Genomic DNA, 14525 nt, shown 5'->3' with positions numbered 1-14525 from the left:
TCGCGGCGAAACGCAACAAGCCAAGCCCGGAGAGGCACTGTGCAGCAAAAAGCCAGAAAGGCAAGAAAAAATAAAGTAAAGAGAGCAACCGTCGCCGAGGACAAGAGTCAGGCGCGCATTGAAACAAGGTTACACACGAACCACACAAATTAGCAAGAAGAGAAGAAAAACAGAGGCCCAAAGAGAGCACGGAGACGGAGCGAAACGAGATAAAAAGCGAAGCGCGGACACGGCCGATTGCACGAGCACACCAAGAGAACAAGACTCTTTCCACGAGTGCCTCCGGCTACGAGAAGCGAAGCAAAGTGGCAGGAAACCGGCGGAGGGACGTCCCAACACGACAAGCCGCGGGGCAGCCAAGCGGAGGCAAGGGCAACAAACGACCTACGCGCCCGGGGCCAACAAAAAGCTATTCGACCTCCCCCCCCCATCTCTGGCCTCGCCCACACAAGGCGACTTTTTGTTTTTTTTTCTTTTTCTCCCTGTGGCATCCATTTCCGAAGCTTGTCGCTTTATTGTTTTCCCGTCGGGCGTCCAATGAAGAGTAAGCGCGCCACAAACAATGGGACGCCGCCGAAGAAAAACACGCACGCAGAAACAAACGCGGTGACGAAGGCAGTGGTTGCGACGTAACCAGCAAGCGCCGCGCCGTGGGAAGAAGAGGGAGACGACGCAATGGGGAAAAGGGGAAGCCATTGAGGCAGCCAACGGCAGAAATGAAATATCACCGTGGGAGGAACGGCATGCCTCGAGGCGGCGAGGCAACCGAATCCTCATCCCCTTCCCGTCGGCATCCCTTTGACTTCGGAAGAGAAATTCGAAGCACGGCCACACGCACAGACTCGCGTTGACGCAGCAGCGCTCCGAGGGAGCGCGGAGAGAAAGAAGGGAGAAAGCTTCTGCGGAGACTCGCTGAGGAGCTCCGCGCCGCGCACGCCAGCAGAGCCCGAAACACGGCGGATGAGAGATGTTGAACACATTTGGAGGCTGCCGTCGAGGGGCCTTCGCGGCTCCCGCTCCATTTATCTTCCGGAAAGGAACGCACGCACGACGAACGCCCCAGAGCGCGTTCCTTCGCGGACTATACAGCGTTAAGCACTAACCCACCGCCCGCGCACCTCCTCATGCCTCGGTACGGCGCGGAAACAACAACTGAGTTTGGCCAGTTTTCCCCCGAACGGGCAGCTAGCTTTTCTGCCGCGTGGCAGGACTCCACGCCTGGACGCCGTAGGGACCGGCCCCCCTTCACGAGCTGTTTTTTCTTGGTGTTCGTTTTTTTTTGTACTGCGTTTATTGTTTGGCAGCCGCTGGTTTTTTTTTTGTTGTTGGTTGGTCCAGCGTTGCCAGTGCTCTCTTTTTCGTGGGTTTCCCTTTGAGAGCTTTGTGAACGCGAGTCGCATTCGCGCGAAAGCCTGGACAGGGCCCTCGGGGGCAGCCGAGCGTAGCTTCCCTTGGCTGGACGCCTTTCACGCCGGTGGGCTTTGGCTTACTCGATAGTGGGCAGCGCCATTGCCACCGCAACGCCTTTCAAGAAGAGCGTCTCACCATACTGTATCAAAAGCGACTCAGGGCCTAGATAGGGGCATGCTATGCTCTTACCTGCCCTCATGAGCGGGCTTTGCGCTTTGGGCTTTCCGTCTTTCTTTCCTCTCTCTTTCTTTTTATTAGTTTGGCGAAGATGCGCTAACAAAAGAACTAAGCTCCATAAGCTCGGGAGTCGAAGAGCCGAACAGAGCGATCATTGTCTGGGTAGTCGCTTTTTTATGTTTTCTTACAGTGCCACTTTTCCGACCAGTGGCTTTAGAAATACCGTTAACTTTCTTGCTCTACTAGCTGCTACTATCCGACTTCATTCCTTTCTTCAGCGCCTGGTCAGGTAAGTTTGTCGTTGATTTCAACATTTATCTCAGAATTAATATTATTCCTGGAAGAGTTCGGGGCTACGCACAGAGGTGGCAATAACTTAGGAAGTTCACGTGTACATTTGGAGCATTTGTGTGCGTGTTACATCTCTTGAGAACTGAATACGAAATTTCGCCCAAGGCAATGCATAGATATATAAAGTATTGCATCTTACCTGCACTGCTTCGCACATTCCGGTTTCCTTAGATGGAGCTACGAATACACACTTCATGCCTGGCACAGCACAGAGTGCTTATCTTGGAGTATCTACCATGTTTTCGGGAGGATCAATGGAATGCGTATTCTGAAAGTTATTTACAGGGAATTACGATGAATCCAGACGCAAAGACGAGTGTTGTACTTCGGTTAAGATATGCAAATAAACAGAAACCAGGAGCGAGGTTGAAGAAAATGTCAAAATTGTTTCATGTTGCTCACTGCGCAAATCATGCAAAGATATTGATTTTTTATCTCCACGATATCTGCCTAAATGGCCACTACTGCAGCCGAGATTTCGCATTTTTACTGCAGAGAACACCCGTCCCGTGCGCTTTATCAGAAAGTAAAATATATTGATGAAGAAATGCAATTTTTTCTTTATTCTAGAATTAATTCAACCTTAAACAATCCAATGAAGCCATAGCATTGAAAACATCTCATAAAAAAGTGTGAACTTCGACAATTTTATTTATTAATCGCCTTTCCTTGGCAGAACGGTAAAAAAACTGCCCAGATTTATGAAGAAGCATGTAAGTGGAGCGTAATTAAATGTAGCAAATTTTCATGATTTCTGAATGTGGAAGGACAATAATACTGTGCGCAATGTGCAGGAACATGCAGTAAAAAAAAAATTCGAAGCTGCTCCATTATGTAACATTGGAGCATGGAGCATTACGATCGTAGAAGTAAGTCTTTGAGGTTAGCTATTAAATGAATTCAACTTGCAGCAGTCCTTCTCCGGCAGCTCACATTTTAATCTTGTTGTGATAAATGCCTTTGAAAACGCTGTTTCTGTAGTTACATTATCAATTGCGTTCTGCCAGCATAAATCAAACTTATTCACATTTTTACATTTTATTGTAAGTGATCAACGGGGCATAATACGGTTACCAAGTAACTTTTCACGTGTATATTGGTTCCAAATGGGCCTGAAAAGATGTTATTTTAATGTTTTTGCTTTGAATTAAAACCAATGTTCCCTTCAACGACGAGCATAGACAAATTGTAGTCTTTGTACCGGTGGAAACATAAAGGTCACAGAATTCTGTCTTCACTGATCGGAATTACTGGGCCTTGTTCGGCCGCTGCAGTTATTCGTATGCGTTCAGTGTCGACCGTGCATATTTCTGAAAAACGGCAATAGAATTTAATGAGGAATGAATGCAACAAAAAACTTCCAAGATTGAGTGTTTCTCCTGTGATCCGGTCACTACTTCATGCAGAAGAGGCAAAATGTAATTTGCGCAGATGTGCTGAGTAAATTTGCTCAAAAATTGAGGGCTTCAATCTTCAGCGTCCTCGTAGCGTTCAGGTTCATGCTATTACTTATTACTCTCCGATTCAAAGAATGTTCTTCCATGAGTGCAGCACTCACTTGCATCGAGGGATTTCCATTTCATTGCGAAACCTCCAGAGCGCTAGGACCATGTTTTATTTCTTGCTGCAAACGTCTGTGTAAACTCTAATATTCAAATCCGCTTTTCCTTCGGAATAAGCGGATTTCACTTTCTCTTATTTACTCATCGTTCCAGAAAGTGCAACAATAAAACATTTCATTTTGCAAACGTTAGCTTTCTGCTGCGCAGTTACGTCCAGGGAAAAGGACTCATCGGGTTGGAAGCAGTTCTATTCTAACAGCAGCTCACAAAGGGCAGCGTTAAAAATTACGGATTGTTTTGGGTGCATTTACATAGCAGAACTATATTAGAGACTGCGAACATAATTTTTTAGTTCAGTTTCTATAAGAATTACGAACGCAATGCCTGATTAAGACTAGAAAGCTGACCTAGCTTTTCTACATTCCAAGGCATCCTTCACCGCAACTCAAAGACAACAGGGATGAAAGGAATGCTCAGGATAAATAAGATAGTTGATCGGTAGTGTTTTATTAGTGCGTTTAGGTCGTTGATGCCATAGGCTGCGCATTGCACAATTCTTGCCAGTAATATCGTATTATTACAATTAAATTGGCCAGAAATCAACTATTTTCTTGCGCCCTAATTCTGCGGGTTACGTACATGTTATAAGTAGCAATCTTCCCTATACAGGCGGCAGCCAACTTATGTTAAGTTCTATGTCTGTTTATGTTATGTTATGTTAGGTTATGTTACGTTATCTCATCTCATACCATCATGTTTTATATTTCGTTATGGTTCAATGTTTAGGAAAATCCCCCAAGATACAGTACATTTGTAATAAGTAAACAATTAAAAATCTACTCCTCCTTTGGTGATTCGCCTGAAGATTGACCTAGTCGCCACGGTGACTCAGTGGTTATGGTGCTCGGCTGCTGACCCTAAAGACGCGGTTTCGATCCCGGCAGCGGCAGTCGCGTTTTGATGGAGACGAAATGCTAGGGGCCCGCGTACTGTATGATGTCGGTGCGCTTGAAAGAACCTCAGGTGGTCGAAATTATCCGGAGCCCTCCACTACGTCGCCTCTCATAGCATAAGTGGGTTTGGAACGTTCAGTACCACAAACCCACACCTAAAAATTGAACAACTTCGTTCCCACTTCACGTTGCTGATCAATTCGCTCTCGCCGTGTCATATGCTAGCTGTTAACTCAGTTGCTTGAGCGACAGCTCCGGCCAAGCAGTGGTCCCGGGTTCGAACACCGGACAAGGATGAATGTTTTTTTACCTACGGAATTTTTGTGGAAGCTGTTCAGGTTTTCTTTGTAGACGTATGGCTGCTCTTGGGTGGACATCAGTGAGTAATTGCTCCCTTATTATGTTAGTTTTGTTTAGTTCTCCTGGCTTTCTCCCAGCTTCCCGTCATCGGCACTTCCAAATAATTGCGCGAAAACCAACGCGGCGGTACTGAAGGTAGCAGGACAACAGCTACTCTTCTGCAGGGGTTTCGAACGTCTTCTTGAAAATGATTTATCTTTTACCATGCACTGAACTCATAAGAATTATACAAAATGATGGTGAAGTTTTAAAGACGTTGAGCTACCTTATCTACTGTGTAAGCCGGGCTTTTGATCATTACAGTAATTAAGGATATCATTTTCAGCCGCCTATAACAATAACTATTGATATCAGCATTCTAAAATCAGTTAACTGCATCTTCCTTTATAGTTTATAGCGCGAAAGTAATGCTTTTTTTTTAACGCGAGAGCATTATAAGTGTAATGAAGCCGAAAACTGTCCGGCCGTATCGCCGTCGGCGTCCGAGTTAAGCCGCCACACGTTAGATGGTGTTTAGGGGCACTTCCATCTCACCACCTGCCTTCTGTAAACCATGCCACTCACCTCCGGTCTCTCTCCTCTTCTCCACTCGTAGGAGGGAAGATGAAGACGCCGAACGAAAAATGACCGAGTAAAAGTGAAAACGACAAAGAAGAAAATAACTCAGACAACAGCAGGGTTGGCAGCAAAACATGCTGCCTTCCGAAGACCTATTTGTGCAAAAATGAAGCTTGCCGGAGCTAGTCCTTTTCGCATTACTCGGGAAGAGCAACCAGGGTCATACCAGCCCCACCGGTGGACTTGTTTGAAACAGTCACCAGAGCGGTGGTGCATCGCCTAACCGCTTCACAGGCAGATGGCTGTTTCAGACAAAGCCACCGGTGGGGCTTACCTGTCCGCGTAACCACTGCGACACTGAGCCGGTAGTGGTAGGAGGACTTGCAGCTGTGTGTTATGTTTGGCAAATATGTGTGTGAATGATACGCCATACTGCCTTGAACTGTAGGGGCGCAGTGGCTCCGTCAGGCATTTTGCCTTTACCACTGCCCCCTACACGGAGAGAATCCGTGAAACCATAAACGTCCAATGCAATTCAATTCAATCTATGAATGTGACACATATTGCGCAGTAGTGTAGTAGGAATTGGAATGGAATCAGAATACCAATGAATTGAGGAGTGAGAGACAATCAACTGAGAATCGGAATAGAATCATGAATGAAATATATCGGCGAGTGAAATAAGCATGTTATCAAATACCCTCAGCATCAATCCAATTGATCACACCTGAATTTTATAACGGTCATGAAATTCACGCAGCTTGCTCCTTGTAAGAAGTGAGGGCTTCCCCTCGCATTTGAGAATACTGCAGGTGTGCACTCGTTACAAGAGAACAAAAAATGGCGGTGGTTTAACTCTGGTTAAACCTGGAGTGACGCGATAGCTACAGCTGGCCGAGTGGAACTTGCTTAGTTGAATTGCAAAGTCAGTCTTTCGCCGCTCCGTTTTCCTGGGCGTTCCTTCATCTTTGTCCCACTTGACACGGCGCATGCGCACAACTGTTGCAGCTCGGTTTCGCAGGCGCACTGCGCCACCGGCAGCAGCAGCTGCTCCGCACCACGTGGCTGGTCACGTGCCGCCGCCACCGTCACGTGCTACCGCCACGCTGAAGGCTCGAAATGCTACCGTAATGTAGCTATCGCTACAAAAGTTGCGGTCCAGGGTGATACATCCATTGTATTCAACGACTAATCTGTTTTGAATGCTACTCCTCCTTCACGGGCTGAAAGTGACACCACGCCTTCACTATTACCTTTATGTGCCAGTCGCTGTGGCAGGCGGCATAGCCAGAGAACAAAGTTTTTGGGGCCGCTTAAGGTATGAGGCCAACTTTAAAACAACATTATTGATAAAATTCAATTTTCCAAATTTTGTTCAATCAAAATGAATGAATTGCAACGAAGGTCGTGTTTCTAATTAAGACCGTTAGAAAGATGCAGCCAAAGTTGTATTCGCCTGCGCACCTCGAGAAACCGAGCCTTAAAGTTTTCTAGTCAAGTAAAACCTTAACTTTGAATTATTAGATATTTCTTCTTGCTAACATTTCAGTTCAGATTTATAACAACAGTCTCTTACCACTTGTGTCCGTTATGTTCCTATTTAATAAATAATTGTCTCACTAAAGCGACGCAAGACGTTTGGAACACACTGTATGGTTATGACAGGATACCAAAACTGAAGTTTGGTTTGTATCATGGCATGTGCTATTTCAACCAAGAAAAGGGTGCATGAGACAGTTCTCTGCAATGTACAGCTGCTGTCAATGACGACAAAACGCAGGTGACCTCTGACACGCATGAACGCTTCTGTCAGTGGAAGGATCTTTAGAGCAGGTTTAAGGGAAGTGCTCTCTCTCACTCCTGTTTGCCATCTCCTTTAACCGAGTTCACTTAAACAAAGTCTCTTAATAACACTTTTATGTTTCATCCAGTCCATGAGGAAAGAGCGGGAAAAATGCTGGGAAGCCAGCTTGACTAGCTCTGTCCTCCCCTTCAGTCAAACAAAACACGCTTTTGTGTTTTTATTTTTCAGCAGCCCTGTGCATCCTGGCGGGCCTCGCCGGGGCCGCCGTCGGCTCCTCGGGTCCCCGGTGGCTGAGCGAGCCCCCCGCGCAGCTGCTCTTCTCCAACTGGACGGGCGCCAGTGCACGCTGCTCGGCCGACGGGGACCCGCGGCCCCGCGTCTGGTGGACCAGCGACGGCACCAACGCCACCACACTCGGGGCTGCGTCGCAGCTGCTCACCGTCCACGAAGGCACGCTCACCTTCCTGCCCTTCCGCGAGCACCAGTTCCGCGCCGAGGTGCACCGCGGCGCGTTCCGGTGCCGCGCGCGCAACGACCGCGGAACCATCCTCAGCACCGTCGTGCACGTCAACGCCGGTGAGTTGCGTTTCCAAGCTTTTTTGTTTTAGTAAGAAAGCACTATTGGCCTCATAGAGGACTATGGTAGCTGTACAGTTCCTATATATATCTTCCAGTATTTTAACATAAGGCTCATGTACACCCTGATTCCGCCATGCCTGTATGACTGCTGAGGTTTCCACTGAGTCAAATGATTTCTCATAATCAATAAAGGCTATATATAGGGGTTGCTTATATTCTGCGCGTTTCTCTATCATCTGATTGATAGTGTGAATATGATCCATTGTGGAATAGACAACATGTGTTGGTGTCATTTGGCTTATTTTCATCGCAGCTGCTGATTTATCGCGTGATCTGCGGCGTTGTTGCTTGTGCGGAAGATTGTCAGTTTTTGCAAGGATCCTCATTTTTCCTTTTGTAGCGACAGCTACATTACAGTAGCTTTTTGAGCCTTCAGCGTGGTGGTGGCACATGTGGCACATGACCTAGGCGGCGGCAAGTGACGGTGGCCTCCGCTTCGTAGTCACATAGTTGGTCACGTGACCAGTCACGTGGTGCGGAGCAGCTGCTGCTGCCGGCGGTGCGGCGCACCGGCGAAATCGAGCTGCAACAGCTGTGCGCATGCGCCGTGTCACGTGGGACGAAAATGAAGAAGGAACGCCCAGCGAAACGGAGCGGCGAAGGACTGACTTTGCAATTCAACTGAGCAAGTTCCACTCGGCCAGCTGTAGCTATCGCGTCACTCAAGGTTTAACCAGAGCTAAACCACCGATATTTTTTGGACCTTGGGGACCAACGCTAAAGAAGCTGCATTTAAAGGCGCTGATTCTGTTGGCTGCCCTCTGCCGTCTGCATGCGGGAAAGTTTATGTCTGCTGCGATAGCTGAGGAACGCTTTACTGAAATTCTAAGTGCCTACGCATTAATCATCCTGCACAGTGGCGGTTACACACGTAATTATTTGAATATGCTAATGGCTTCTTCCTAAACGCTTCACTGTATGCTGTACTGTAAACGTATGGAGCCTAAAAAATCATACATACATGCAAAATAAAAGATATCAGCAATGATTTTTCTTCTGGACTAGTTGGCCAAAAGTAGCTGTTTGAAAATGTATTAAAGCTCACTCAGTAAATCTGCTATCGGTTCAATTCACTTCACGGTTTAAGCACCCGTGCTCGGACAGCCTCACGGCGCCAAACTAAACAAATGCAAGATGACAAGAAAAATCAAAGCCTGAAAAGTGTACAGTTTTATCATTTCTTGGCTAATGCGATTTCATATGGCTAAAGCGAACAGAATTCACTAACCACATAAAGATACTGCCCTCAACGTAGAAATAGGTTGCAGAATTTTTTCATGTTACGATGCAGATGTTTGCCATGAATTTTACTTGAACACGTGATTTCTTGTCAACTGAGTTCTATGTGTTCATGATCACCCGCTATGTTTGTCAGGTAAAAATAAACATATCAAGTGATAGTGAAAACACTAAACTCAGTTTATTAAAATTAATGTGCTTGATTCTGAGAGTATGTCACACATTAGAGGCTCCAAAAACATGCTTTCGAACATTCGTACTTCAACGCTGCGCGCTACATAAAAGGAATAATATTTAGATCTTATACATGTCTGATGGCCTTCCTTATCCTTTACTGAATAAACGTTTTGTTATAAAACAGTATGGCATTCTCAACTATCAAGTAACTGAGGAGGATGATAGACTGAAACCTGTGAAAAAAAAATAAAGCAGGATGACAAGGAAGAGAAAACTCTTCTATAAAGTCAGCTGTCGAAAAAAAAACTGAAAAGGCCCAAATATAAGTGAGCGATGTCAAATTGGTTCTCGTTAGCTCAATCCAATATCAGCTTTTGCCAAAGATTTTTTTCTAAAAGATCAGGCCCCGCAGATAAGTAGGACATAAAAGTATCCAAACGCACGTTCAATCTGAAATCCACTTTCTGGGGCACCGTCCCTTTCCAATTCCCGTCTTGCCCGTGGCGGTGGTGCCTACGCTTTCTCGGCGCTCTCAGAGCGCTTTACGGATCGCGATTTGTCTTCGTGCCGCAGTTGGAATCTTCGCCACGATGCGGCGCCATTCTTCAGGGCCCGAACGCAGAAATTCTCAACCCCATTTATACCCGCCATTGTAAAAGCGCCACCGCTACCTCCGACTATCGCGCTCCTTGATATATGCGAGCGGCGGCGCTCGCGAGCGCTGCAACTGTGCAACCATGGAAACGAAATAGGCTCCTCTCGCTGGCTCCAATCTCTTTTTCTTCCCTTTCTCCAGTGTTCTGAGCGGTGACTGATTTCAGCGTACCGCCTACTTTTTCTCACGGTTTCCTACGCTTCCTTCGGCAAATGGGTGCTCTCCTCAAAGGAGGGCCCTTTAAGACGCCTTGCGTAATCTGCTTCCAAGTAAGGAAGGCTTTCTCCTCCAGAATCTACACCGATTTCGCTTTTCTCCTTAGAGTACTAGGTGCCTTGAGTTTAGCTGCGCGGTTAGCTTTGAATCAAGAACTTGAAGAAGTCGAAGGTGCTTCAAAAGTTTCACAAGTTTTAAGAACGTTTTAAGCTGTCAGACTGAATACCGCATAGCATCGAACAGTACCATTCCTTAAATCGTGGTTTTTCTTTTTCCTGGTACTTGGGCTTTTCCTCTAGAAATAGCGCAGAGACTTGAGAGGACGAGGCTTGTTTTTATTTACTCATTTCTTGGCGTTATTTCCGATAACGTTCAAAACAACTTGGTCTCCTAGCCATGCTGGGTGTCGGCATTACTTTCTACAAGCTACAATGTAATCGCAAAGGTAGTAGGGACACTCACACCGAATGCGTCTCCTAGCATGTAGTTTGCACAGCACCGAGCTGTCCTTGGACCATTTGGCGAACTGCTGGCGACAAAAAAGTGCATGCCCAACTAAATGTGTATTCGCCTTTCTTGTGTTGTCGTTTGTCGAATTTCCTGACTGAGCTCCTTGTCACTACGTAATGCAGTGAAGAATTGCGCCGGCGCTCGGTACAGTGACACGCAGTTTTCACGAAATCAGCAAGAAAATACGCAAGATAAAACAAAACCCACAAATGAAACGGAAGTTTTGAAGACCAACATTTCGGGGGAAAACAGGCTTAAAAGAGCGAGGTTGAACGCACCCTCACGCCCATTCCCTCTTTTCCCGGCGGCGACTAGAGCAGAACGGAGTCGATCCTGCAAATCCCTCGCCCCGCTGATAAGACGTCAACAACAGAATCCACAGTCCCAGAGTTCGTTTTCTCCTTTCACTCTCTTCTCTCCTCCAGCGCTTCTCTTTTTTTATCGCTGAGCGCTGCGTTCTTTACGCTGAGCCTTTAAGCCAGGAAAGAGTCCCTGGCAAAGCAAATAAACACTGCCGCCAGCTTCGCATTTCTTACCTCTCCCAGACAGATTTGCTCGGCAAAGCCATCGGAGCGGAGAGCACATCTACTGCTAGGGAAACAACAGAGCAAAGTTAAGCAAGCCGGGGCGAAGGAGACTCTGGATGAGAAGAGGGTGAGAAGTTAGGCTTCCAGGCCCCGTGCCACGTCCCATGTTCCGACCGGGTGGACCTAAGGAATCCATATTTTCCGCGCGGTGGAAAGCACAAGAGAAAAAAGAGACCGGGACACAGGCGGAGGGTTAGGGCATAAAAAGGACCGGAGGGGTAAAGTAAAGGAAGGGTCGACACCCACTCCTATTTAAGCATTCTGGTCGCGCCGCTGAGAAATACACCGCGCAGCTTGAATTCCGTCGAGGTGCAGCCTTCCTCGAGTTGTCGCGTCAGAATGTTCTGCCGAGCGGTAATGTCTTGAGCTCCGGAGAGGAAGCAAGGCAGACGTGAGTTTATGCACAGTCTCTACTTACCCATTCTCCCTGTCGCCTCCTTCCTTAAGAAGAAAAGCGATGGACGCTTTTCCTGTTTAAAATACTGTAGAAGATATATTTTCTATTATTATTTTTCTTTTTTTCTCCTAGAAGAGCGAGACTCACCGTTCCAAGATTCGTCCCTGGAGACACAAATTTTTCCAGCCTGTATTTCACCACCTGCATGCCTACATGCTTTTGCGCATGGACACTCGTGAAATAAGTTTGCCATTGCAGATGCCCTTTTTTCGCTTTTTTTGGCACTCATGGGTGAAATTCTTGTACGACAACAAAACGTATATGAGTAAGGTATTTTGCCCAAGTTGTGCGAGTCATGAGATGTCTTCTCTTGAAATTACAGACACTATAACTTAGTGATTCCTCTCAGTCCGAAACCAAGCGGTACGTTTAAAGTAACTACGAAGATTATAAAAAAGTGAAACAAATAAGAAAATATAGCTGCAGCCTTGTTGCGTATAGATGAGTCTTAAATTCAGAGCATGTTACGCATGCTAGTTGCAATTAAGGTTGCACATGCCCTTCAACCGCAGTGCTTTGTTTTCTTAAAGAACAATTATCTTATCTTTACTTTTGAAACAATGGGAATGAAAAACATTTTCTTGCTGTCATTTCGACGAGGGTAAGTGTTATTTACAATTCATTTACTTTGATACCACCTTCAGCAAACGAAAATTCGTTGTGCCATGGCACTCTTTGGCCGCAGATGCCCATGCGCCATAAATATTCAGCCATCATCATAATTATCACAATTAATTTACTAACCACAAGTCTGTTCTTTCTGTAAGGCGCCAGAGCTGCTCCTTATGACTCTATTTTTTAACACACTTAGGACAACCCTAATTTTTTTCTAATATAAATGGGACACTGAGCACAACTATATGCAATTTTAGTTCATAATATAAATAGACTCCGTCACTTTTTCCAGCTATGTTGTTACTTTTTTGACATCAAAAGACTGATTTATCACTGAGAAAATTCGATCTATAAAAAGCACATTTTTCATTTTTCCCATCACTCGATTCTAACTCATGACGTAAAGACAGGAGAAGACTCCGTGATTTCTGCTTTTTAGGAAAATAAAGATTTTTTTTGCTGCCAAAATGGTGTTTCCTCAAATAGGTTTCAACAGACAAGCGGTGTACCGCAAGGGTCAGTTCTCTCACCTGTTCTTTTTAACACTTTTCTAAGCTCAATCCCGCATTCAAAATGTGAAAACTTAAGTGTATGCCGACAATATTGCATTTTTTGCATCAGCAGGTGACATGTACACTCTTTATCGAACCCTGCAAAATAAGCTCAATGTTCTCGACAACTGGTTAGGAAGAAATCATCTGTCCCTCAATGTGAATAAATGCGCATTGTTAGTATTTCTGGTTTCTGTCCCTGTAAATATCTGCCTGGTCTATAGAAATAACATAATTCCTCAAGTTCGGACGGGGAAGTATCTCGTAGTAATATGCGACACAACTCTATCCTAGCAGCCACACATAGAGCAAGTTTCAGCAAAAGGAGTTCGGGTCATTGGTATCCTGCGCAGGCTTTGTAGTGCTAGGTCAGGCATGAGAAGACATGCACATCTAATGATTTATAAAATGTAGGGCCGCCCAATTTTGGAGTTCGGCTGTGTTTTATTCTCAGGAGCTCCAGACTAAATTTCGCCCTCTTGTGCTCTTGGAGCGTGAGGCGTTGCGCCTCTGTCTGGGACTTCCAAAATATGTCGCCAATGTTTTTCTGAACCTTGAGGAGCGAATCCCATCGTTATCAGCTAGGTTTCGCCTTTTGACAGTTCAAACATCTTTAAAATTGTGCGACTCACCTCTTCACGCCTCCAGTATCATATTTATTAGTCAACATTCAGCCCTTTTTAGTGCCGCCTGGTCTCGTTTGCACACTCCGCAGATATGTTTCGTGCAGTGCTTCCTTGATCCCATAAACATTCATTTCGCAATTGTCCGCCAAATGTATAACAACTCATCACCTGTCCAGATTGCATTCGATGACATTTTTCCATCGAATGCAAAGCTGCAGCCCTTTCCCCTTCTTCACTGTTTGTTTGGTTTGGTTTATATGGGTTTAACGTCCCAAAGCGACTCAGGCTATGAGGGACGCCGTAGTGAAGGGCTCCGGAAATTTCGACCACCTGGGGTTCTTTAACGTGCACTGACATGGTACAGTACACGGGCCTCTAGAATTTCGCCTCCATCGAAATTCGACCGCCGCGGTCGGGATCGAACCCGCGTCTTTCGGGCCAGCAGCCGAGCGCCATAACCACTCAGCCACCGCGGCGGCTCACTGTTTGTTGCAGGACCACCTAAGGTCCTTTCCCTCTCATGTTCTTATTGCTACCGATGCCTCGCGGGATCGCGAAAAGGCAGGTATGGGTATTTTTTCACCTTTACTGGGCTGGTCTTTTTCTCTCTGTCTTCTTGGCATCACTCCAATTGATCTGGCTGAATTATTAGCGGTAATTTTAGCCTTACGATAATTAGAAACTACAGTTTCCCCGGTCGTGGTTATGACTGACTCTCTGTCCATTTGCTTTTCATTATCTTCACTCACTGAATCTCGGGCATTACACCTCTTTAAGTTCCTGATTCTGCTCCACCTAAATTCGGTAAGGTTGCTTTGGGTACCCGGTCGCATGGGCTTTCACTTAAATGAGGTTGCCTATTCCTTAGCAAGGGCCTCTTTCTGCGGCCCAATTATTGCTCTCCTGCCAACCTGTGCATATACAGCTGCGGTGAAGTTTCGCAGCCACACAATATTTCTGGTATTTGCTGCCTCGACTCTTACATCATCTCCCGGATATCAGGATCTTCTGCATCCTTGGAATAGCAAAGACTGGTGCTCGCGCAAACTAGAGGTCTCTTTCACGCGTTTGTGTTGAC

At 46.0% G+C, this 14525-nt stretch overlaps 1 protein-coding gene across 1 annotated transcript in view; it reads left to right on the top strand.

Annotated features, from left to right (window-relative positions):
- Nucleotides 1-14525, top strand: part of LOC144128754 (cell adhesion molecule Dscam1-like) — a 188500-nt gene that overhangs the window by 46986 nt on the left and 126989 nt on the right. The window contains exon 3 of the mRNA XM_077662411.1: nt 7404-7751. Within this exon, the coding sequence (XP_077518537.1) occupies nt 7404-7751 (348 nt within the window). The remainder of the gene's footprint in view (nt 1-7403; nt 7752-14525) is intronic.

The sequence above is a fragment of the Amblyomma americanum genome, chromosome 4 (genome assembly GCF_052857255.1).
Source record: "Amblyomma americanum isolate KBUSLIRL-KWMA chromosome 4, ASM5285725v1, whole genome shotgun sequence".
Taxonomy (NCBI): domain Eukaryota; kingdom Metazoa; phylum Arthropoda; class Arachnida; order Ixodida; family Ixodidae; genus Amblyomma; species Amblyomma americanum.
The sequence above is the reverse complement of the archived record's forward strand: the minus strand, read 5'-3'. Positions and strand labels throughout refer to the sequence as shown.